Source organism: Manacus candei, unplaced genomic scaffold, assembly GCF_025592945.1.
Source record: "Manacus candei isolate 608988 ecotype Guabito, Panama unplaced genomic scaffold, ASM2559294v1 h1tg000035l, whole genome shotgun sequence".
Classification (NCBI taxonomy): Eukaryota; Metazoa; Chordata; class Aves; order Passeriformes; family Pipridae; genus Manacus; species Manacus candei.
In genome coordinates, this window is record NW_026138083.1 from 8,667,034 (window position 1) to 8,692,431 (window position 25,398).

General features: G+C 42.5%; 1 protein-coding gene and 1 long non-coding RNA gene across 2 annotated transcripts in view; one reads left to right on the top strand and one right to left on the bottom strand.

Moving 5' to 3' along the window:
* Positions 1–14,373, top strand: part of SYNDIG1 (synapse differentiation inducing 1) — a 73,116-nt gene extending 58,743 nt beyond the window's left edge. Inside the window, exon 4 of the mRNA XM_051793054.1 lies at positions 14,127–14,373. Within this exon, the coding sequence (XP_051649014.1) occupies positions 14,127–14,285 (159 nt within the window). The 3' untranslated portion in view covers positions 14,286–14,373. The remainder of the gene's footprint in view (positions 1–14,126) is intronic.
* LOC127473448 (uncharacterized) lies at positions 120–4,577 on the bottom strand. Its single transcript, XR_007905456.1, has 3 exons — positions 4,426–4,577; positions 2,306–2,423; positions 120–586 (listed from the first exon to the last, which is right to left on the bottom strand). It is a non-coding gene; the product is annotated as an uncharacterized LOC127473448 (long non-coding RNA).
* Positions 14,374–25,398: the final 11,025 nt, after the last annotated feature.

Below are 25,398 nucleotides of genomic sequence, written 5' to 3' on the forward strand. Positions count from 1 at the left end.
CCTGCACCCAATTTAAAAGGGTGGATATAGTAACCACAAAGGGCAAAAGTAGGGTTGATGTTTGCATAGCAGAAAGGGAGAATGAATCAGGACCAGATGGGCAACAAAAGGAGCAGAAATAAGCAGAAAGAGAAGGTTAAGAAGTCTATGGGAGAAGTAATAAAGCTCTTTGATAGACTCACACACATACACACATGCAAGTCCTGCCCCACTGAAACACAGCACCGCCTGCGTGGGAGTCCTGTAGTTGTAGGAGGGAGGACTTTTGTGCACAAGAGATTAGAGGCAAGTATCTGCTGGCATGACAACACCGTGATGTGTTTCTGCTGGAGAACATGGAGTTCTTGTCTTGCAGCTGCTGAGTCATAGGAAAGACAGAACAGTCATTTCAGGGTGTTGACAACTTAATACAAGGTTAGACCTTCCATTTCCATGCCAACAGTGATGGTGACGAATACAAATTAATTGTTCCAGGTCAGCTGATGAACTTTCCCCATAATGAAAAATTAGATCTTGTTGAGTCTTCCTGTACTGAGTACGGAGTTGAATCCAGAGATTCCAGAGCACATCCTCCAGTTTCTTCAGCCTGTGCAGAGGTGTTACTGGCATTAGTAGATGCTAGTGGATATCTGGGTAGGATACCTGTCTTAAAGCACACTTTTTTCTCCTTATTCACTTTCCTCATCCAAGGATTGTTTTGAGGACTAGGCACAAAGGATGGAGAGTATGTTCTTTGTACTGCAGTGATTACACTACCTAATGCAGTTACTAAGTCTCCCCCCCCAGAACAAGAAGCCTGGACAGGAATAATTTCCCTTCCAGCCTAAGTGTTTTCCCGGGTACTAAAGGCAGTCTCAGGTCTGCCTCCAGCAGCAGATGCAAAATACCCTGTAGATCCAGAATATCTTTTCTCAGGAGTTTGTTCACTTAAACCTCCCAGCTTAAACAAGAGAAGCAGCTTCCTCAGAATGATCACATTTATTCAGAAGCAACGTGTTGACTACTGAAAAGCAATTAAAAGTTGAATGCGTAATGACTCAAATGAGAATTTAGGCACCAAAGTTTCGTTGATTGGTTAAGACTCTGTGTGCATATATGTATATAAGGATGTCAGAAAAGAGTTTCTTTGAGATTTCTTGTATAAGAAGGTTTTCAAAAACATTTTGAAAAGGTTGGAGCATCCCATATCAATACATTTTCAAGCAGAACAGAACAAATCCCTTTTTTCAACTGCAAGGAAATTTTTCATCTGCAAGGTTTAGTTAATGTATATATATAGAAAAAACTCAGAGAAGCACAAAATTAAAGTGAAATATTTCAGAATTATACTTTAAAATAAGCACTATATAAAATACTTAAATAATTTCCATGATTTAAAAAAAAATGTTGAACATTTATGTTCAACATATTTTTTGACACTATTTTCTGCCCTTGGTCAGAAAGAAATGTCACATTTCATGCTCACACCCTTGCCTGTATCTCTGTTTAATCTTGAATGGAGTTTGATTTGTTTTAAAATTATTACAAGATCTCTCTTTTCTTCTTTTCTTCTCATCTGGAGCTTTCAAAACATTCCTCCTGAGTTTTTATCTTCTGGAATGTCACAGCTATATTTTAATGGGACTTTGGTCAATTTGGGTTTGTTTTGCCCTGTAAATATGGGATCTATTGTAAAAGTAGTGATAATATTTTAAAATGGAAGAGAGATGAGAAAGACAAAATTTTGTTTTATAAGAAGTATATCTATAAGAAAAGCAAAAATCCACTGCCCTATTCCCATACTTGTTACCAGATCAATAGTTCCAGGGGAAAAATGGGAACAGAAATCTGAGAGAAAGCCCAAGGGAGCGCACAGTTTACAATGCTATTTGTGTACTTTTTGATCAAGATTAAACAGACTTTTTTGATCTAAATGTGGTGACTTTAGCTCTTACACTAAATAGGTGCAAATTTTGTGTTGGCAAAATCAACAGTCCTTTGTTAAATAAATATAGTAATATATTAGCATAATGGATTAACTGAGCATATCATCTTGCATTATAAACCAACAGTGTTGAACTGAACTCTATAAAGAATAGGTGAAAATTCTGGGCCAGACTAGGGGTCCATCCAAGCCAATAACCTGCCTCCAGTGGTGTCATAAGCAGATAGGAAGAGAGGATTTTAAGAACAGAGTAAGCATATGATTCTGTAATACTTCTGTGATGTTATTCCCAAATAATGTCCACGATAAAATTGATAAATTTATATCCATTGATAAAATTTAATTATTAATTCAGAAAAACAGCTTCTAATAGAATTTTACCTTTGAGATGGTCTCTTTGAACTTTGCTGCTGAGTTCAAAAAAGGAAAAAAATACAAGTTCACTTTTCCAATATTAGAAGTAGCAGTATATGGAGATGACAGAGTCCTTTATGCTCTTCTTCAATGTTTTTCAGGGAATCAAGCATCAAAAAAAAAAAAGGTGCATGGAATTAAATGAATTGACCAAACCAAAACATTTTGTTTTATAGAGGGATGACATGTTAATCATTTTAATCAGAAAAGAAAGGTAGCACATTAACTTTTTTAAACCAAATCAAGAAACCTAAGTGTCTACCAGAAGGAGTTAATTTTGCCCAGGGCTGTTCTCTATAACTGCTCACAGGGCTTTGAGGCACCTGAAACAAGGTTTTCATGACATGCAACAGGGTTGGCTGATGTCCTCTGGGCTAGGAGCCAAAGTCAGGAGGCAGGAAAGTTCCGACTATGAGAGTAAATAGCTTCTGCTGGTGTCGGGGAATTGTGGTGAGTAGAAAGAGAAAGAACTGAAACATCTTCAGTCCTGCTTTTCTTCTGTGGGCTGGGCTTTGTGGGACCATGCCTGACACTTCCTGCTCACCCTTGGGAATGCAGACCACCAGCAGCTTTCAGGGGCTGAATTTAGGACTCTCTGCTATTTAGCTATCTTACAGATCTATCATGTACATTCCTGATATAATCAAGCATTTCCTTTCTGGTACAATGGTTACACATGTAACCCATATACTAGAGTAGGGAAACTTGCAGCTTGTGTTAATTTTTTGTGGCCTTTGCAATCATCTGCTTATCCATCTGTCCATCAGTGTTCACTAATAACAATACATTGGCTATTTTTTCTCATCAAGTAAGCAGAGCAAGTAGGGCTCCTGCAGATGGTGAAATCTATTTGTTGTTCACATATGCAGGGTGGAAGGCCATTCATTCCTCATGCTGGGCAGATTTTCCCCAGCATCCAAGCTGAATGGACACACAGGCTATCTGGCATTCCTGCAAGGGCAGGTTCCCATCAGTGTTTCCTACTGTGTCAGATGCATTCTTCTAACAGCAGACCCCAAATTAATTTAGAGTCACTTTCCTCTCAAGATTCCTAAACAAAGATCCTTGAATCTTTTTAAAAGCGAAGTCTTTCTTTGCAGGGAAGAACAGCCTAGTTCATACTCTAAAAGGTAATGTATTGCAGAGTTAACTGGTATGAAAAGCTCTGGGAGTGCAAACTGATTTGCCTCTTAGAGAAATACAATTAAACCAGCAAATACTCTGTGTCATTTGTGATTTAGTTAGATTTCTTTCTGATTGATTTTAAAATAAAAGAAGTTTAGTGGCTAAGTGTAGTGGATTGACTGTGGCTGGACACCCAAGTGCCCACCCAGCTGCTCTGTCACTCCCCTTCCCAGCTGGAAAAAGGGAGAGAGAATAAGGTGGAAAATGACCCATGGGTTGAGATAAGGCAGTTTACTAAGGCAAGAAAAAGCAAAAGCTTGCATGCACAAAAGCAAAGTGGAAAATAACAAGGTTTATTCTCTACTTCCCATCAGCAGCAATGTCCTGCCATATCCCAGGAAGCAGGGCTTCAACAACACGTAATGGTTTCTTAGCAGGCGGCCATTGGAAACAACAAATGTCCCCGTTCCTGCTCCTTTTCTTAGCTCTTGTGTCTGAGCTGATGTCATATGGTATGGAATATCCCTTTGGTTAGTTTGGGTCAGCTGGCCTGGTTGTGTCCCCTCCCAGGATCTTGCCCTCAGTTGGGGAAGGAGTGTTACAGTGCTGGTGCTGTGCTCAGCAGTAGCCGAAACACTAGTGTGTTATCAATGCCTTTCTAGCTACCACTGCAAAGCAGAGCACTATGAGGGCTGCTATGGAGAAATGAACACCATCTCAGCCAGACCCAATACACTGTCCCAATCCACGAAGTGTGGAGAGGCAAATTTTGTCTTGATCCGCAAGCACATACAGAGAAAAGTTCAGAAATAGCTAAAGCGAGATTACGAGACAAGCGAGGTCAAACATTGGTGTCCTGAACAATAATTTAACTTTATTATCTATGAAAGAGGAGAGAAAGGAGGAAAATAGGGAAGTAGGAAAAAGCCAAGAGCAATTAAAAAAAAGCAGAAGATAGTCACCACCATGGGTCCTGCAGCGTCCCGAAGACCTGTTCTTCAGTCCTGTGGTGGGGGTGATCTCCATTGGGACAGGTCAGGTGTTTGCTTATATAGAGTCTGGGCAGCAGACTTTACGATAGGCAATGGCAATGGCATGTCTACCACATAGTTAGCAATAATGTTTACTGCGCGTAGGCACTGGTGTCCACGCAGCATTTGCCTGATGCGCTTAAAGTTTATAGGCTGAAGCATTGGTATCCATGCAACGTTCATGTGATCTATCTTGTGTGTGAAGGTTGAGGTTAAATGAACATCCTGTTTTTGCAACCGCTGTCTAACCAGAAGCCTTTTCCAACAACACCCAGGCAATGGTGAAACAAGACAGTTGTCTATTTTAAAATAGAACAGTCTTCTACAGTGGCATCTGGATACGTTTCAGAAGCCTGAGTTTACTGAAGCTTCTGCTCATCCTTGCAGGATCACTCCTTTTCTCCATCCCTGCCTCTGTTTCCTTGTTTTCACCTGAAGGTGGTTTGGTTGATTTAAAAATCTGAATAAAAACTGGGCATTAATTTAAATCAAACAAAGGGACCAGAATGGGGATGGAGAGGTTGGAGAGACATTGGTTGATGCCATCAAGTGATCCAGGCTCCATGAAGCAGTATGTTCTGTCTCTGGTCACCTGGAGCACTCCTCAGCACAAACAAGGCCAGACTTCAAGTCTCCTCAATGCCAAACCTTACCATCTGCCTACTGAGGTGCAAATCCTTGGCCATCCCAACAACAGCAGCCATACTGAGATGACTTTGGAGGGCATTTGGTCCTAGGGACCTTTCTCTCAACATCTGCTTGTCAGGCATTTTTCACATATACGACTCAAGACAGTCCGTGGATCTACCTCAGAGAAGTGGAATTCTTGCTTCCTATTAATCAGCGCTATAGTCATAAAGTTCCTCTGTCAGTCTGCTAAAGACAGTTGCATCACTTATGTTGCCTCTCCAGGAGAGGGGGAGAAAAGTTCATTAAGGTTGAAAGAGAACAAGAAAAGTAATGTAAGAAAACATAGTTTTGGGGATTTTTTCCCCAGTTTTGTTGGTTTCATGGACTTCAAGAAAGTGGAAGAATGAAAAGGGGAGAAAGGGTCTTCTCATATGAAAGAAGTAATCTTCATCTTTTGATCTTTGGTGACTTCTGAAAAGTTGAGTTCATTCAAGGTAAACAAGTGGAATAAGTTACCTCACATTCATTGTTGGATGCTGCAGAGTCCACAGTGCCTGATAACTTGTTAGACTACTAGTTAACATATCAAATGACAAAATGTTTCTCAGAAATGTCTTGGGCTGCATCTCCTGCCTAGAAAGATGTGACCAACAGCATTGGTGGGGATTAGACGAATTTGCGGAGTTTGCAGGCTGGTCTGGCAAATGGCACCCCAGGAAACAGTCCTCCAGTGACAATTCCATATAACTGATATGGCACTCATGTGCTGGGAAAAAAACAAACTCTCCTAAGGAAACCAGGCTCTGCCAACCACAAATCAGAATGAGCTACTCTGAAAGTTCTCAACACATGAAATTCTGAGTAGATAAACAGTATATCACAGATTACATGTAGGGAAATCACGGGTGATTGTAATATTAAAAAAAAGTAGATGAGAAAGCTACTGAAATCAACAAACAAGTGAATCTTACCTCAAGAGTTCTTAAACTTGTCTCAAAAAATGTTAATGGTCTATTGTATAGGAGATTGTATAATTCTTTTAAACCCCAGAGATCTAATTTCGGCTCAAAAGGAGCACTTGTGAGTGAGAAAATTGAGAGCTCAGAACTGGAGGAACTCATCCTCTGATCAAATCTCTTCCTGTCAGGAGGAGAAACCACCCCAGAGGCACTTTTAAACTTGCACTGTCTGTCTTTACCTGTTCTTGTTCTTCCCCAAATTGTGGCTCAGGGTGCCGAAGGCAGAAATGCCCATCATCTCCCTGTCCTACCACCCCTTTCTTGTCTGTTCCAAGCAGGGAAAGTGGGGATCCAGGGCTGAGATTGTCTCCGGCAGCACTGAGCAGCATCTTCCACCCTATCCTGTGGTGTGTGACACATGTTGGAGGGAAGAACCACTGCTATGAATGTAGAGTACCCACTGACATGGTCTTCCTCCCATCATAAATGAGGAAGAGAACCAGAAGCAGATAGAAGGAACCATAGCAAAACAAGGACAGAGCTGGTGCCTCACCGTGTTCTCTCCCACTGGATACAGTGGACATTTCAAATTTCAACAGTACCATGTATCTGCTCATCTACCCCACGGGGTAGTAAATTGAGCCAAAATGATAAGCCCCCAGCTTGGAACTGGGGATTGATGCCACCACTCCACATGAGATATATACTCACGTGGCTTGATGTGCGATCATGTGGCCAGTCCCATGAACAGAAAGGGTCTCAGTGGTGAGATCTGAGATCCACAACTACCCAGGTTGGGACCATGCATTGCACCTTGATACAAATGGAGTTAGGGAGTCATGGATGTGGACAGAGGGAATCCACTTTCCACACCAACCTTACATAACAAGTTAGAGGTAGAAATATAATGACCGCAGCTTTTCCCCAAGTCCAGCCAGTCTTTCAGCAGAGCCCTAACAAAGTCATCACAGGGCCCTGGTTTTCCTTGTGAACAGAGGCACATTTGTGTATAAAGAAATTGACAGGTCAATAACACCTTGCACAACCTTGTACAACTGTTAGATCTTGGCAATCTGTGGCACTGTCCAATCAGTTTCAATACAGAGCCTGTGACAAGGGTAGAGGCACCACAGGCAGAAAGTACCCTATGATGTCCCTTGAGATGAGGACAACCTCTTGCCACGCACAAAATGGAATCTGAAAAATAGCAATCACTTCCAGATTCTCCTTCCTGACTAATGCTCACATTTTAAACTCCATGTCTTCAAATAAAGAGGAAACAAACAGCTATCTAAATGGAAAAGTAAAGGAGCCCCTTGTGACTGAAGTAATCACTAATAATTTGTTGATAAACTTCAGTTGTTCATAGATAGTTGCCTCCAGCCTCTAGAAAGATAATGTATATGTCTACATGCGTGGACACAAACCCAAGGCATCTGCATATAAGTCTGTATGTGTCTGTACACACTAGGCTTCACCACCTGGCACCTTTTCCAAATTTTCCTCTCTTTCATCACAAAATGGCAACATCTGCTTAAGGGCTAGAAGCAAAGTGGAGGGGCAAAATCATGTTCTTTACCATAAACATCCAAAATTCCTGTATACACCAGGAAAACAGAATTGCCCTCATATCACAGGCTGAGGTCTCATTCTCTCAAGTGCAATCAAATGAACTGCTGTTGCTGTGGAGCTTGTCTAAAAGCATCTCTCTGCATTCTGCTAATTCAGGCCTTTTATGCCTGTTGTTCTCATTATTATGCTCTTGTTTTTCCAAGTGTTGAAATCTCACTCAGACATTTATAGTTTTATCTGTACTCAAATACACAACTGCCACAGGCAGCACCAGCCGGCTACTGAATCACATCCTTGCCTGTATTTTCAAATTCCAGCAGAATACATTGATATCAAAATGATCCCATGGCTGAAATCCAAATGTTATGAAAGTTGATCATGCAGAAGAGGTAGACTCATACTGGTCTTCATTTACACCCTCATCTCCCCATTCACACTCTCTTCTCCTGAACCTGTCATGCATTTCCAGGGATAAATGTTGTTCCCAGTACATCCCCTTCCACCAACACAGCATCATTTAATTTAGTGGCTGTAGAAGTGCCATTACTCAGGCCCCTTCTTTTCACTTGAGACTCATGTCCATTTTCTAGGCCATCTTCCCAGCAGAAATGACAGAAGCCTTGTTATGGGTTTACTTGTTCTAAAAATCCAAGTGGAAATTTTCCTTTCCCTTGTCCCGCTGTAAAAGAAGGGTGTTGAATGGGGAGGGAGATGGAGTGATTGACTATACAAAAAAACTAGCTGGCAGACCTGCATTCCAGACTAATGGCCCATTCAAAACTGCAGGGAGCAGAGAGGAGTTTTTTCTCCTCCTCTCCTTGCAAACTGGGGACACTTCACTTTTTGCCTTAACGGGGGCAAGGTGTGTTAGAAAAGCCTGGAGACCGTTTTGCTCTCGACCTGGTCATCTGGCTGCTCTCCAGCCTCGGCTTGCCTGCGCGCTGCCCTGTCTCCAGCCCGAATCTGCTCAGAATTCATTGGAGAGTTTGTGCTCATCGATGAAAAAGGGGGAGTCCTGTCTACAGCAAGCTGCAGACAGCGTGAGTTTAGTGAGACGGAAACTGCCCTTCTTTCCCCTGTTCCCCTTCTCCTCCTTAGTGGGAGAAGGGCTTCTCCCATTTTCCAGCTTCTCCCGTGATCCAGGGCCCCCACGTGGCGACCACCAGTGATCCAACAGCGCCCCCTGCCAACCGTGATTAGGATCGCGCAAGAGGACAGAGAAGTATCAGGCTGTCTCCTTTTTGAAGGGGACTTCTGGGTACAGGATTATTGCTTAGTTGTTTTTGTGTTCTGTTACTGGTTTTGACAATATACATATATCCTTTAATAAAGGGTTGTTATTTCTTCCTTTTTCCATACTTCCTGGGTTGGAGCCTCTTAATTTTGGCTTTACAATTTCTGAGAGAGAAGAGTTTGATCTACCTCGTAACTCATCCTCCTTAGCAAAACACTCCAGTCTCTTTAAACTTAGACAAGCCTCCAGAAGAGCTCTTTGGTGTCTGAAAGGCAAGTTACCACATGCTGATGTTTCTGTTATACTGTGGACATAATGGAATTTGCAAATGCCTGACAGAGCAAAGAACAATTTGTCATTTAGTTCACCATTTCTGCCAGTGGAGCTGTTTGATGGGACTCCATGGTACCTTTGATGCTCTTCTCAGGACTGAAAACTCTTCTGCCACGTCTCAGCCCCTGCACTGGGTGTCTGCCAGCCCCATGCTTTCTCCAGCTGACTGGCACCTCCCTGCTGTCATTCATGGTTAGATCCTAGCTTCACTTTTTACCCATCCTTATCTTTAGCAAAGACCAGAGTCTTTTTCTTACCATCAGTGGAAATAAAAGGTGGCATAAGCCTGAAGGTGGAATATATTGCCCAGAAATTTGAGATCAGCAGAAGTGCAAGTTAGGCAAGTTAAAAAGAGTAGGCAGAGCTTTTGACTGGAAGAAAGGTAGATGATACAGGAGCAGAATCATTCTCTGCATGAGTTGCTCCTCATTCTGTGGTATTTTTTTGCATGTTCTTTGAAGAACTAAGACTCAGAGTTTGGCCAGTGGCTTCATGAAGCCTATGTATCCCTGCTCTCGGCTGGCCATTTCTTCCCCTGAAACAAAAAGAAATCCTTTCATCACCTGACCAAAGGGGTCAGGATACCCTCTTCTCATCCTACGTGGAGCCAATCCTGCTCTCCAGCCTTAGGTAGGTGAGGCAGGATAAATAATTGTGTCCAAGATGTTTCTGTTTCCAGATAGTGCATTTTTTTGTGAAGGTATTTTGTGAGTATGATATATAAATCACTGTGGGATGTAGCGGAACTTTTTGGCCTTGCAGCTTGGAGGTACCGTATTCATCTTTTCTCTGCCTGTAAAACATGCAGCCCAGAGACATGATGAATATGTTTTGCAGAAGTTCAACTTGAAACTCCAGGGAAGTTCCTTGAAAGTGTTTATAAACAAGACATTCATTTTGTTAGTTAAACAAAAGAAAATAATCCTTTCAGACCTCCTTACCCCTTTTTCTCCCACCCCCCCCTCACTTTCCTGACTTACTTCCAAAGCTTCTAAAGAGAGGATTGATTGGAGACTGATATGAGCTAACATTGCTGTTCTCAACTTTGTAGTACCCAGCCTTCGTCACAGCCTGTGCCCAAAGTTGATGGTTATGTCTGGGCATCCAGAGTACACAGGCCAAGGGGAACCACTGGGCAGGGGTAGTTTAAGGACACAAACTTTTTGCAAGAAGAGTGTCTTGTCTTCTGGCTGTGCAGGGAGAAACTTGCCTAGTGCTATGCCATGAATTATCCCCCACTTGTAAGTCATCCCATGTCTTGCACTTGTCCCCAGCTCTGTTTATCAAATCTGTTGGTCCCGCTGCTACCCAAGGACTGTATAAATTAGTTTATCAGTCACAGGCCACAGTCTCACCAGGGAAGGGAAAAAGTGAATGGATAGAAGTACTATAAAACTCCACAGATAATACAGTTTTGATTAGGAAGAGCACTAACTATTGCAGTCACTTTCAAGCCCATTAGAATAGCTGTTTGTATTCCTTATTACTTAAATTGAGGCACTTAGCTCGAAGAGGCTGTAGTGAATACAGTCCTTTGTTTGTAGGGCATTTGGATCTTCATTCTTGCACCAGTCCTGGCTGCACTACTCTTCAGAATCAAGCATGAATGGTTAGTTACTACCAGCTAAGTATTCAGCCCAGTAGTATTCATAGCTGGGGGTTTCCTTTTCAGGGCAAAGAAATAACAAAAGCCAGTATTGCTATAGTGAGTACAGAGCTGAATCTGGAAAGAGGAGCTTACAGAAATTTATTTCCTGGCTGGGTATGAATGGCTGGAAAAACAGTGCCTTTGTACTATTTGGCACATCAGCCCCAGGGGCTTGGGTAGGGCCTTGGTGGTACATGTTACCCCATCCCTACCTCTAAATGAGCAGAAACTCCTGGGTGGATGCAGGGATTTGTCATCTCAGGAGAGGCATCTGTGTAGACTGCGATGTCCGTAGCAGCCAGGCAGCCCAGAGCATGTCCGTCATAGTCACTGTGGTTATTCAGGGCAGGGCTGTTTAGTGAAAGGAGGGGCAACACAAGACACACATCTGCACTGCACTTCCACTAGTTTACGTTCTAGCACACCATAAATGTGACCACAATTTTAACTGAAATTTGGTGGGGTATTTTACTTACTCCATATTTTTATCTGAAATACATTTTTTTCTTGAATTAGCTAAAATTATTTTTTTCCTATTTCTGAGGAATTTTAACCACGATGAAAACCTTTCTCATTTGAACCAAAAACATGTCAAAAATGAAGACTGAGTTTGTTTTGATGCCCAAGGTTCCAGTGTTGTGGTTGGCAGCAATTACCAGAGGGGTCTGCAAAAGATATCACTCTCTGTACCTGTTTAATTGTGGGCTCAGGTGGACAGTCCTTTTAAGCAGCCAAGTTTTATCTTTCAGCTAACAGTACCTGAAACACTATGAAGTCAAGCAAACAACCTGACCACTGTCTGCATTGAGATGTCCTGCTTTCTTTTTAGATTTAGTGACCATTGTTTTCACCTTTTCTACAACACCAAGGAAAAGCTGGTGAAACTGGGTCTGACTTAGCTCTCTGATCTACACAAGACATTTTTTTGTCCCATGGATTTTGCTAGAGCACAGACATCCCTGATGTGGAAATACCCTACAGAGTGTCATTTCTTTGTGTCAGGCATCAAGTGGGCTGGATCATAAGTAGCTGGATTAGTACCAAAACCAAGGGACTTTCTCAAAGTGAACAGATATACCAAAGATCTGATCTCTGCTTGAAAAGAAAAAAGTCAAGGAAAACCATTTATTAGTTGCCAGATGCTAAAATATTAAATTTGGCCTTAGTTGCATTTTGTGTACTAAGTCTTTTCAGATCCATTTAGCTTAAACCTGCAGAAATGCTGTAATTTGCATATAGTGACATTGAGTAGAATGTGATGTTTTTGCTAATTAGGGAATAGCATCAAAGAATTTTCTTAGTGATAAGCAAGTTCTTTCAGACTAGTCTTTCACTGATGGAGGATGGTCTCTGTGTTGATAGTTTTTCCATCTCAATGGAAATCTTTCTGAATAGAATAAAGGAGGAATATAAGATTATCCTTCTCATGTGCCTTACCAGTCTACAGTCAAAATTCCATATAGGAGGGATTTGATTTTGCTAAATCATAAAATATGCATTAGGTTAAGAGGAAAAAAATACACTCATTTTAGATAATTTGTTGGAAACTAGAATTTCTGTGAAAGCACAGGCCTGTTCCCCAAGCAAAATCATGCTGAGTCATAATGTCAGGAGATGCAAAATTCAACAAGTTCATGATAGTGTGTGACTAATACAAGTCATGTAGTTTTGGCTGGGTTTTCACAATAGGTCAAATACTTTCACGAAGCTCAAGGCTGTCCTCAGAGAGCTCATCGAGAAAAAACCTTGTTCTTTGAAAGCAAGTTTGTCGCTAGGTTGAAGATCCTATCAGGGAAAAGGTTGTTAGTATCTGACAAATCAGCAACCCTTTGGGTTGCTCAACTCGTCATTTTTGGTAGATCCAACCTCTTCTGTTGAAGCAAGCAAGACATACTGTCAAATTTTCAGTTTATTTGACATGGTGATTAATGTTTTATTCTCCCTTTGAGTTTCCATCTAATTTTAAGTGAAAAAATACTGGTTTGAAACTCTACAAAGTTTCTTTTAAAAGAGGTAAACCCAAATGTTGCAGAATTTTCCATAACAATGTGACATTTAAAAAATGTAAAATTTAAATGTTCATCATTTTTAAACTTTCCCTCCATTTGGGGGGTTGAAACTGTTTACCTTGGTTTATCCAAAAGCTTAAATAGCTCCAGTGCTGTGCATTTACCTCAGCCTGACAAATCTGACCAAAGTTCAGTAAGTAGAAGCCTTTCTGCTCAAGAGTAGTGATGTGATGGGCAGCAGGTGCTTGAAGACAATCTTTCAGGAGAGCTGAATGACCAGCTCTTTCTAAAGCTTTCTCTGCTTTCCTTGCCTTTTAAGCAACCCTAACAAATATAGCCATGATCCCCAAAGCCCCAGGAATTTTTCTGGAAAGGGCTGCTCTTTTGAGTGTTTAGAAGTCCCAGATAAGAAACTCATGAAATCCTTGATCACCCTGCTGAGGGGCTTGGCTGGACATCCTTTGCAAAGTGAGTAGGATGCTTACCCCACCTAAACGAAAGGACATGACAGCAGGCGTCAGCCTGGTCTTGTTTATATTTTGCTGGTTTGAAATTATATTTTACCTCCAGCCTGCAGCCTAGTCTGTCTCTCCTTAAATATGTATTGTTTGACATTGTTTCTGCCCGAAACATTTATAAAGCATTATGCCTAAAAAATTAGTTTGATGAATGCAAAGAGATGGTTCTGTTAATAAAGGCATTGGCAGAAAGGCCATAAGCTTTTTTTTCAGTGTGGAAGGTTGTAGTTTGGCTGCTGTAAATTGCTCTGAGTAGCAAGGTAGTAAAAAAAAAAACAAACAAAAAGACAAAAATAAAGTAATAGATGATACCAAAGAAGAAACTGTTCCAGCAAATTGAGCATTTGTGGAGACATACAATTAAAGCATTGTGAATTCCTCATTCATTGTAATGAGGGAACAAAGACTGTCTCAGAACTTATGGAGCTCATATGCTTCTACAAGACCTATCTTGTAGGTGACAGATCTGTTACTGCCTGACAGATGACCTTTGCTGATACCACACCATGGTCTATAAAAATGACACCCTCCTCTGAGATGCCATTGGTTTCATCACCATTCTATTGTATAAATAACGTCATCTGACTAAAAAAGTGTCTGATTTCTAACCAGTTCACTCTCATATCCCAGGATCATATTTCAGCCTAGAAATTAACATCACACATCACATCTTCATTTCCAGATAAAACAAATAAATATACTGCATTTTTGTTGTTGTATCTCTTGCAGACAAACAAAGCAGTAGCCAAGGGGGACTTCCACCATGCAAGCTCCAGCTCTCGGCGAGCACTCTTCCTGGCTGTCCTGTCCATCACAATCGGAACTGGCATTTATGTTGGGGTGGCTGTGGCTCTTATTGCTTATCTCTCTAAAAACAATCATTTATGAGCCTCAGGAAAGGGGAGAGAACCAGCCTCCCGGCACCTGAACTGCAGAAGTCCCCAGCAGATCAGACTGCATTATTTTCCAAAAAGATCAAGAGACAAACCGCCTTCTGGGGACAGGTACAGGATGAGATGGGCTTGTGCATTATTGTAGGGTGGGAAGCTGTCTGGGCTTGGGGTGGTTCCACCATTTGTGATGCACAAGTCTTGCTTTTCTTCATGAACCCCTGTACAAGAAAGAAGGAAAGAATGAAAGAGTAAAAGAGAGAAAAAGAAAGAAAAATAAAAGAAAGAAATAAAAAAGAAAAAATAAAAGGAAGGAAGCTGGGAGAGGTGTGGAGAGGGGTGTTTCGCCTTTGCCTTCTTTGCAATACAGCGTTTGCAAGCAGCTGGCAAATTGAGCTGTTCTCTTAATACCTTCTTGGTGACCTGAACTTTGCAGCCAGCATGAGCTTGTCCTTTGCTTGTTAAGCACAGCACTGAGATCTGGGAAAGCATGGACAGTGGCTGGTTCTATGAAAGAGCATTGTAACAATAGGAGAAAGACTATGGCTTTTTTTGTGTTTTGAATGCAGGACTCATCTGCCTAAGAATGAAGCAGACACCTCAGCGTAGAGTGGTATTGCCTAATTTTCTTTTTTGTGTTAGGTTTCCATGGGAGGAGAAAAGGAAATAAAAAGTATATTTCTTTCCCTTCCTTGTTTTTGGATTAAGGTGTGACACACAGGTCCACTCAATAAAGAACTGCTGAGGTTACTGCATGATTTGGCTCCACAGACTGAGTGCAAGGTTGAAGAACGTGAGATCTGTTGTAAAATGAATTCCTCCATCCAGTCACATTGTGATAATAGCATTTTCCTGTGGCATATTGCTCATTTGGGTTGCTCTACCTTACCGTGGAGACCTGCATAGCGGTCAGTGCAAGAAACTTAGGGGAAAAAATGTAAACTGAAGTACTAATAAAACCAGAGGAAGGAATGCTTCATATACTTCGAGGTCCTACTCATACACAGAGCAATGAAGGAGACCATTCAGAGCTCCCAGCTCATCTGTGGCCCAGGGACACTGCGTAGCCATGGAGAGACAAGCCTGTCCCTCGATAAGCAGAGCAATGGTACATTGTAGGGGATTAGAGCACTGTCTTTACTTCACTGACTGAAATGATATATTTATTTACTTCTTTACTCCCTCCCCACAATCAACTTTTGTTTTGCCTTACAGAAGTACCATTTCATCCCACTAAGGGTGTATCAGCATAGATACATATGTAACTACACAGATATACACAGAGAGGAAAACCAATCAAGTCAGTAACCATTTTATTACTCACTGTGTTTTACAAACATGATTTCTTTACCCATGAATTTCATCAAAGACCTTTTTCTGCAATTCAGTATTGTGTGTCATCTTTGCTCTGGGACAGGTTTTTTTCTCCTGTTTTGGGGTTGGTATTGTTTTGTTTTTAATTTGACCTATTTTAGTTTAAATGGGAGGAGAACAAACACATCCAAACATATTTTTCTGGTAGTTTATTAAAACACATGAAATACAGCTACTGTTGTTCTGTGTGACACTTACTTTGGGCAGATGTGAAGCATTAGACAAGAGTGAAACTTGTCCCAGTACCCCAAGTTCAGCTAGCTGGAGAGGTACTCTGTACAACTACCTGAAAGGAGGTTGCAGCCAGGTGGGCATCAGTCTCTTTTCCCAGGCAACCAACAATAGGGCAAGAGGAAAAGTCTTAAGCTGTGCCCAGGGGAGGTTTAGGTTAGACATCAGAAAGAAGTTCTTCACAGAAAGAGTGACAGGACAGTGGAATAGGCAGACCAGGGAGGTGGTGAAGTCACTGTCCCTGGAGGTGTTCAAGAAAAGACTGGAGTTGGCACTTGGTGCCATGGTCTAGTTGACATGGTGGTGTTAGGTCATAGGTTGGACCTAAATGATCTCAGAGGTCTTTTCCAACCTAGTTGATTCTGTGATTCTGTACCCATATGGACCAACTCGTACTGAACCGGGACCCAAAAACCTGTTGCAGTCACTGACAGTTCTTCTTTTGAATTGAATTCAAAGAACCATAGAATGATTTGATTTGGAAGGGATCTTAAAGATCACTTAGTTCCAACCCCTTGCAATGGGCATGGATGCCACACTCACTGGGTGGCAAATTGTTGGGCTTCAGAGCTAAGCCTGGAGAGTAGCAATGAACTCGTAGTCATCTTCATTCATCTTCAGCCACTGCTAAAGCTGAGGTCCCAGCAGATGCAGTTTTTGGCTGCATTGTCCTATTATGGTAGAGTCAATTCTCTGGCTTGTCTCCTTCAATCTTTGTTTCTGGCAAGTGCCATGGAAAACTCCTCCCTTTGAAGCAAGGGAGTAGTGAGAGGGCAAGTTACAGTCCCCACTCCATATTTTCCCCAATGGGCAATGAGAGAAAACCTTGTCTGAGGCCAGGAATGCCCTTATCCAACAAAAAGGCAAGGACTGAAAATAGTAGTTATTTATTTAACTTAAATGAAGAGTTTACCATCTGGGTACATTCCCATTAATATTCCATCTAAAATAAGCACAAATACTGGTGGGAAAATGTAGAGTAGCAAACAGTGTGGGGCACATCACCCTCAACTGCACTCCTAGCAGTACTGTTATGGCTGTCTCATAATTTGGGCAAGGGAACACATTTCTATTAGAACTTGGCTTTCACCACAGGTTCCTGTGCTTTGTCCTTGACACACAGGTCAGCACAAAAAAAGCCACACAGCCAAGGAAGTGGATTGCCATGTGTGACATGCTCTTCCCTTATGCATATGTATTATGCGTGATTTACAGGAAATTCAGTCTTTCTCTCAAAGGCTGAACTTTGGAGCACATGAACTAAAAAAACCTCAGATCAGTCATTTAAAAGGAAAGGAGCTAATATTTCCTAGTCTTGATCTGCTTTTAACCTGGAGTTAAAAAAAAAAATTAGCAAATACAGATACAAGCCCAAAAATATTAATAATGTCATTTTTAAACCCATCTTGTGGTTGAAGAGTCTGCCTTTTGATGATGATGGTGCAGGCTGAATATTGACCTGAGCAGTAAAAGCCAGCTCTGGAGCTAGAAGAAACTTTCTCAGATGGGCAGCTTTAAAATGTCATAGAGGCCCTTGCATCTAGCCTTAAAAATAGCATCCCAAACTGGGGAGTGACAGCTTCCATGTCTCCAGGAACCTCCAACAGACAATAAACAGGAGCAGCACTGTGTGAAAGATCTGCATAGCAAAAGCACTCCTGAAAGCATCACCAGGCAGAAAGTTGATACCCTTGTGCCGCACATGCTGGAGCAACCCACTGTGTGACAGGGAGCTGGCACTTGGCATGGCAGTCCAGGGGGCTGAGCAAAAAAGCTAAAGGGAGCTTGCATCCTGGGAAGATGGACCTGGGCCTTACTGCAGTGGGGATGAAGCTCCCATGGATAGCTTTTGTGCCTTAGTATGTGTCCAGTTTGCTGATTATCTGCAGCATGGTTATTTACCCAGGACTGTGGGTCAGTGAGGAGCTGAAGAGGAACCTGTGTCTTGCTAAGATGAGTGATGTCCTGCTGCAGCATATCTGGTTGGCAGAACAGATACAATCCTCTGAAGATCCAAATGCTCTAAATCTATGGCACGAAGACTAGAAAGTGCCACTGACGACAGCGGTACAGCACAGTCTGAGCAAGTACTTTTTGAAGCTGAGTGCAACAGGTTTGCTTCTCAGTGTCAGGAAGGTTCTGATGAAGGAAGGAGTAATTTGAAGGAGACACTGCAGAGGAAGCATTTGACTTGGAGTTTACTTAGCTCAGGCTTTGGAATTGCCAAACGCAATGTGATATGGCTGAAACAAAGGAACAGCCTTTGAGCAGAGGTAGTTGCTCTCACTGAGACAGGAGCAGTGTACCCCATATGGTCCTTCTCGCATGGTCCTTGCAGAGGAGCAAGAAAGACCACATGCAAAGAACCACATACAGTGAGCTCATGCTGTCTCACATCTCGTAGGAAGATGCACTTGCCTTGAGGATTTCCTTCCTGCCAGGAGTATCTTCTGCTCAGACTACAGTGGGTTATGAGGAGCTGATGCAGCATTTCAGCTGCTGCCTTTCTAAACATTAGTTCTCAAAACGCTGTTCACATTACCTCAACAGACCAGACCAAGGAGGCAGCTATAAACTATCACTCATCTGAGACATTGAAGTACACTGTTGCAGACACAGACTTTGGGATCTATCTTTCCTTTACCTGAGCACCTGAAACAAATTCTCTTGTATCTTTGTGGTGTTTTCTGGGCTGTCTCAGGTCAGCACACTGTGGGACCATCGTGGCAGAGATGGGTTTGATCCTCACAGAGCTGGAGGAGCAGAGCAGATGACCTTGCAAAGAATGTGCACATTCACACACACACAAGGAACATCAAATACTTTCAGGGTTGCATGTGTATGTGGCCTCTCTGAAGAGAGAGAGGCTCAACCCAGTTTTGGGTGTGCTATGTATCTCACTGTCTTCAGGGATGCCCTTGGAAAATGACAGCTGTGGACATAAATTTTGCTACCACATACCAATATTTCTTTGTGCATCAACTTGAGAGATGTGTAAGGTCCTGTCCAGGTAGAAAGAGCAGAGAGAAACGTGGTAAGGGCTCTCAAAAGATATGCGAGAGCAAGAGGAACAGTAAGAACCAAAGGTAAAAGTGATGCCTTGGGCTGTCTATGACTTTGATGTTTATGAAAACCATAGCCTGGCAAATTCAGGAAACAGCTTTTTAAACACACATAGGGAGATTCCTAGCCTTTTTCAGCAGCAGAAGGGAGGAGGGTCTTTGTGTAAATGAAATCAAAATCAAGATTGTTAAAGCTCTAAGACTTGGCAGAAATGTGAGATTTGTGTCTTCTTATTCACAGAATAAGTGTGTGACCCACACTGCAGCTGAAACTACACCACCAGCTTTGGTTTCTGAGTACCAGCTCCAAACCACCACAGGCTATGGACTGACAAACAGTCCACTGGTTCAGATATATGAAAAAAAATCTGTCGTTATTTTTCCATATATGCTCTGTGTCAGAGCAGGTCCCACCTGTCTTCCCCTAGCCATAATAAATTTGGCATGAACTTCCTATTGTATATTCAGGCAAATTTTGCAGAAAGACCAGCATCTGCCATGTATCTGCCTTGTCCAGATGATGTTTTTATTTCTGAGTGATGCCACAATGTACAAATCTGTATGAACTGGGAAATTAGTCAGATAGAGGAATATCTTCATAACTTGCTATAGCAATTAGTCCTGCTGTTTAGAGCCACGCCATTCAAGACAGCTATGAAATTGTTGAGCTAAGAAAGCACTCGAACACAGCATGGACAAACATTATTCTTTGTTGGCTGCTTGTCGCTGATAATTATTCTGTTTGAAATCCCTCGTTTCGGAAGGGAAGGGTTGTGAGACCAGGGAGGAGAGACAGCGATCCTACATCTGCTGTGAATGATGAATAGGAAGAAGTAAGGAGGAAGTACAGACAGGTAGATATAGACCCTTGAAGTCTTACTTATCTGTAGAGAGACAGCAAGAGAATTGCTCTGAGTACTTTCCTTTTTAAAAGCAGTTTTTTGAAACTGAGTTAATATACCTGTCATTCAGTTCAGCTTGAACTTGCCCCTAAAGTTACCTGTTATTCAGAAGCCACTGCTCCTTCTGTACTCTCTCTCTGCTTAATGGCATCTTTATTTCCAACAAACGTAATTTTTTAGGTAGCAGAGTGTTCTGCCCTTCTGTGTTTGGATACAGGGAGATCCTGTCTAGTTTACAATAGAGCTCTGCCATCCCAGAAAGAGAGGAGAGAAGCCCGTCTCCCAAACACTACAGTTGCCTCATTACTGCCCTTTCTGAAGTGAGACTTTTATGCCATATTGGCTCAATTAGGAGGTGTTAAAGAAATGGCACTGGCATCTTTAACCAGATGACAAGTTGTAGTGATAGTTAAGATTTACTACAAGGAAAAATACCAAATTGTAAAGTCCAGGGACCAAAGGTTCCAATTTAATTGTATAATATAGGATGTCATTGGGAATTACCCTCAAAAGATGCATGGGGAGTTCTGGAGAATAACAGAAAGGGAAGGGGAAAAAAGCCCCTTTTGTGACAGTCTCAGAGCTCAAGGGAACAGAGAGACAGCAAATAATGTGCTGGGTCAGAGACTAATTAGACATTACATCTGCCATCTGACAGGATTTCATAACTCCCTGATACCTCCATTGTGTCTTCATTTGGGAATTTTCCTAGCCCTGAGCATTTTTCATTGCTCTGTCAGTCTGAAATGAATTTGTCCCATCTTCTACGCAACACCTTGCAAGAGGCCCCTGCTGAGGCAACAAGAGGCATATGCTCAGGTTTGGGAACATCATGGTTCACCAAGGCTGAAACAGCGGTGGCAGCAGCAACTACCTTCTCTTGGCTGGCTGACACACACCCTTCACAGTTTGGGGAATGCCACCTGGTGAGCTGCAAAGGAAATTCACAGTCAGCCAACAACTTAATGCAATTAAGTGCCTAAAACTTCACTGTAAGGAGTAGTGCAACAGAAGAGTTGTATCAAATCACTGTTCCCAGAGAAAGGGCACGAAGAGAGGGTGCACTCTGCATCACACATCAGACACACTCAGAGGCTGTTAAAATCCCCAACCAGAGGTGGAGCTTCAATCAGAGTGCACAAAAGGCCGCAATACAGTCTGGAGGAGAACAGGCTTCATTCATCTCAAAGTTGTTTACACTTGCCTGAATGTACAATGCAAGACCACGGGGTGAGTATTTGCAGAAGGCCTGCGCCTTAGAGACTTTGTTATGTGCATCGTTTCTTCAGGGCAAGATGCAGTCCAAGTAGCCATCCTTGGCTTAGACAACTTCAAATCCAAGACAGAGGCAGAGAGAGATTACAAGAACAGTGTCAGTTTTCTCAGCTGAACCAACCTAGCCTTTTTCAGCACACTGCACCAACTCTGCTTTCTGTATCAGACCAGCACAGAGGATGCTCTTTACTGGCTGCATGGTTTTGCTCACAGGCAGTGCAATGCTGTGATGGTATGGTTCCTCAGGCTATCTGATCGCTGTGCTGCACAGAACAGTGATTTTGCTTCAGACATCATGGCACGCAACTCAGTGTTGCAGGCACCAGGATCGCAGATCACAGCTGTGCCAAATGAATGAAGGCAGGACCTGCCAACACTGTTGCAGTTTATGGTGGTATGGTGAGCACAACATATGTTTCTATTTACTGATCATGAGGCAGCTCTGGTGATCCTACTACATACCATTGTCAGAAGGTAGGTGCTACTTCTTCGTGCCATCACATTTCTTTCTTTGGACACGTCCAGGTGTACTTAGGCTGCTCTAGCCATTTCAGGGTGTAGCTGTCAGTGCAAGGAAGCTGAGGTGTGGGAAAGACTCTATGAGATAGATTTTATGGGGTGAGAGGTAGGAGAGAATCTGTAATTTACTATAAGCTATGATTGCACACAGCCAGAGTGCCTTGTGCCTGGGGAGAAAGCCATCTTCTTTTGGCTGATAACTGTTATGGTGGGCTCTTTTATTGTGGTCAAAGCCCTCCCTCTACAGACTTTCCTGACAAATAACAGACTATGCTTGTGCAAAGGCAAAGAATCTGAAGAATGTACCAGATGGGTTACAGTAGCCCTCCCTTTCCAAAACAAGGTCAGGCATTTGCATACCTCTCAGATTCAGTTTGTCCTTCAAGAATACTCAGAGGTGTCCCCCATCTTTCAGACTCATGCTGTTTCTTAGTGCTATATATGTACACATACATGTGCATACATATATTCAGGTAAATGTACATGTACATATCCATATCTCACACATATGTATCTTTGAAATGCTGAAAGGGAAATCAGCTGACTTGTTCTCCATCAAGGAGAATGTTGCAATGGATTTCAACAATAAAAATAACTGATAAATAATCACCTAAAAACTGGACAACAGCCCTAGGCTTTGCTACTTTCCTGCCTACAGGAAAGTACTCCTGTGCTTTGAGTCAAGTGTTTGCTGCTTTTTGCTCCCTGCCATCCTTGCCCAATCCATATTTTACTCGCATTGAGGAGGCAAACTGGTTGTCATGCATGGAAGTGATATGACACATCCTTAGCAGCATGCTGTTCACTGTTTTACAGTGGAAAGGACACAGTCCTAGGAATGCAGGTCCAGCTTGTCCATGGATTTTCACTGTGTGTTTTGATAAGCCTTCAGGGACTGGCAACCCATCTAATCTGTCTACCAGCTGTTTGAAGTCATCCTGTCATCTCCATTCTGGCCTTCTGCTTGCTCAATGCTCTGTGCTTCAGGCACGACTAACTTGGTGACCTCCACTGGACACACTCCAGTTTGATCCTCTCTCTCTTGTAGTGGGGAGACCCAGATTGGGTGGGATCTCACCAGTCCCAAGTAGAGGAGACTATAATCACTAGTATCACTGTAATCACTCTAATCACTCCCCTTGCACTGCTCACTGCACTCTTTGCTTATACAGCCAAGGCCTCCTGTGTTGCAGAGTCATGTGCTGACTGCTGGTTAGCTACCTTGTACACTTCACAAGATGGGATCATTCTACCCCAGAGTCATAACTTCACATTTGCTTCTGTTGACCTTCCCAATGTCTGTATCAGTCCATTTCCCCAGCCTGCCCAGGTCTATCAGAAAGGCAGCTCTGTCCTCCAGTGTACCGCCTGCTTTCCCAGCCTCTTGTCTTCCACAAACCTACTGCACGGCCCACAGAAACTAATTTTCCATGTGCAAACCAAAACAAAAAGACAAAAAAGCATGTGGGCTGACACCATTTTTGCAGGTCCCCTCCCTGAAGAAGTGGCAACTCCGCTCTTTGAATTTCCCCAAAACTGAAGCACAATTTGAGCACCCAGGGGATTGTGAATGACTCACATTTACAACTAGAGCTACATTTCTTCATCCTAGAAGTGGTTTATCAATTACATTTTAACAAGACATACTACAGTCCTGGCATATTCATTATTTTCTACTCATTTGAGACATACTCAAGAGGCAAGACTGATCACAGGAAATAAATAAACGCTCAAATAAGCCAATACACAGGATAAGAAATATTAGAGGGTTTTTTTCAAGAAGAGATTTATGAAGCAACAGCTTGTATTCTTACTAAATTTCTTTTGTTATGAGCAACTTAAAAGTTGTGACAGAGTAACAACCACATCAAGGAAGTGAGCCATCTTGGACACCAGAAAGAACATAGATAAAATTGCTACAGACATAAAAATACATGCATGCAATAATACTGCTAAAAATACAGTCAGCAAAAAATTGGGGGAGAGGAGTCAAAGAGCCTCTCTTTGAGGTCTCACAGCTCTCTAAAGCATACATTGTGCTCAATCACCTCCTTGGGCCACAACAAGCAGGTTTGGGAGTGTCCCCAGCTGTGACTAGCAGAGCTAGACTACTCAAACAAAAAAATCTCACATGAGAAGTTAAAATAAAATGGTCTGTAGAAAAATCAACCCCATTCCCACTGTCCAGGTGGTCCATCCCTGATGAGAAATTGAGTACGAACTACTGCATCGTTCTCTTTCCTCAGTATATTCCAGCATGCATGCTTGAAGAAAGAGCCTATCAGCATCCCTGTGGGAAGGATGATTCCACAAATTTTCACAGAATAATACAATCATTTAGGTTGGAAAAGACCTCCAAGATCATCGAATCCAAATGAACCCAGCACTGCTAAGTATACCACTAAACCATATACCTAACTGCCACATCTACATATCTTTTAAATACCTCCAGGGTTGGTGACTCCACCACCTCCCTGAGATGCCTGTTCCAGTGCTTGACAACCCTTTCGGTGAAGAAATTTTTCATAATATGCAATCTAAACCTTCCTTCCGAAACTTTTGTGGCTGTTTCCTCTTGTTACTTGGGAGAAGAGACTGACACCCACTTACCACAATCTCCTTTCAGGTAGTTGTAGAGAGCAACAGGTCATCCCCAAGCCTCCATTCTTCCAGGCTAAACACCCACAGTTCCCTCAGCCACTCCTCTTCAGACTTGTACTCCAGACTCGTCACCAGCTTCATTCCTTTTTTCTGGACTCACTCAAGCACCTCAGTGCGTTTCTTGCAGTGAGGGGGCCCAGAACTAGACACAGTACTTGAGGTGTGGCCTCACCAGTGCTGAATACAGGGAACAGTCGCTTCCCTGGTCTTGCTGGCCACACTGTTGCTGATACAAACCAGGATGCCCTTGGCCTTCTTGGCCACCTGGACACACTGCTGGCTCATGTTCAGCCAGCACCCCCAGGTTCTTTTCCACCAGGCAGCTTTCCAGCCACTTTTCCCCCAGCCTGTTAGCATTGTATGAGGTTGTTGTGACCCAAGGATCTGTCAGTTCGAACCTCATACCATTGGCCTTAATCATTGATCCAGCCTGCCCAGATACCTTTGCAGATCCTTCCTACTCTCCGGCAGATCAACACTCCTGCCCAACTTGGTGTCATCTGAACTTACTGAGGGTGCACTCCATCCCCTCATCCAGGTCATAGTTAAAGATACTAAACAGGACTGGCCTTAATACTGAGCCCTGGAGAACACCACCTGTGACATCTGCTAGTTGGATGCAATGCCATTCACCATGACTCTCTGGGTCTTTCTGTCACTACTTTTGATTTATGCTCCTCTGTGATACACAGGAAAGATAGATGGGGTTGATCTGTTGGATTTCAGTCAGAAGGCTGGGAATGCCAAGTCCCAGTTTCCTGTGCTCCTGAGAAGTAGTCCTAGGGTTGATTGGCTCCAGAAGCCCCCAGAAACTCCTGTGACATAGGTATGCAAGGAACAAATGTTGTTGATACCCAATGGCAAACACAAAACTGAATCATGAAATAACCAAAAACATCTCATGAAGATTGAACACTCTGGTATGCAGCTTTTAAGATGACACCTAGCAGTGGCAGTTCTGAAAACAGTCAGTTAAGTAGAAGCTGCAGAAAAAATATCATATTTGAAAGTAATTAGATGACCTGAACCTTGAGAATATTGATTAGAATTGAATCTGGTAGCAGACTGGGGTACTGCAAATTCTCGT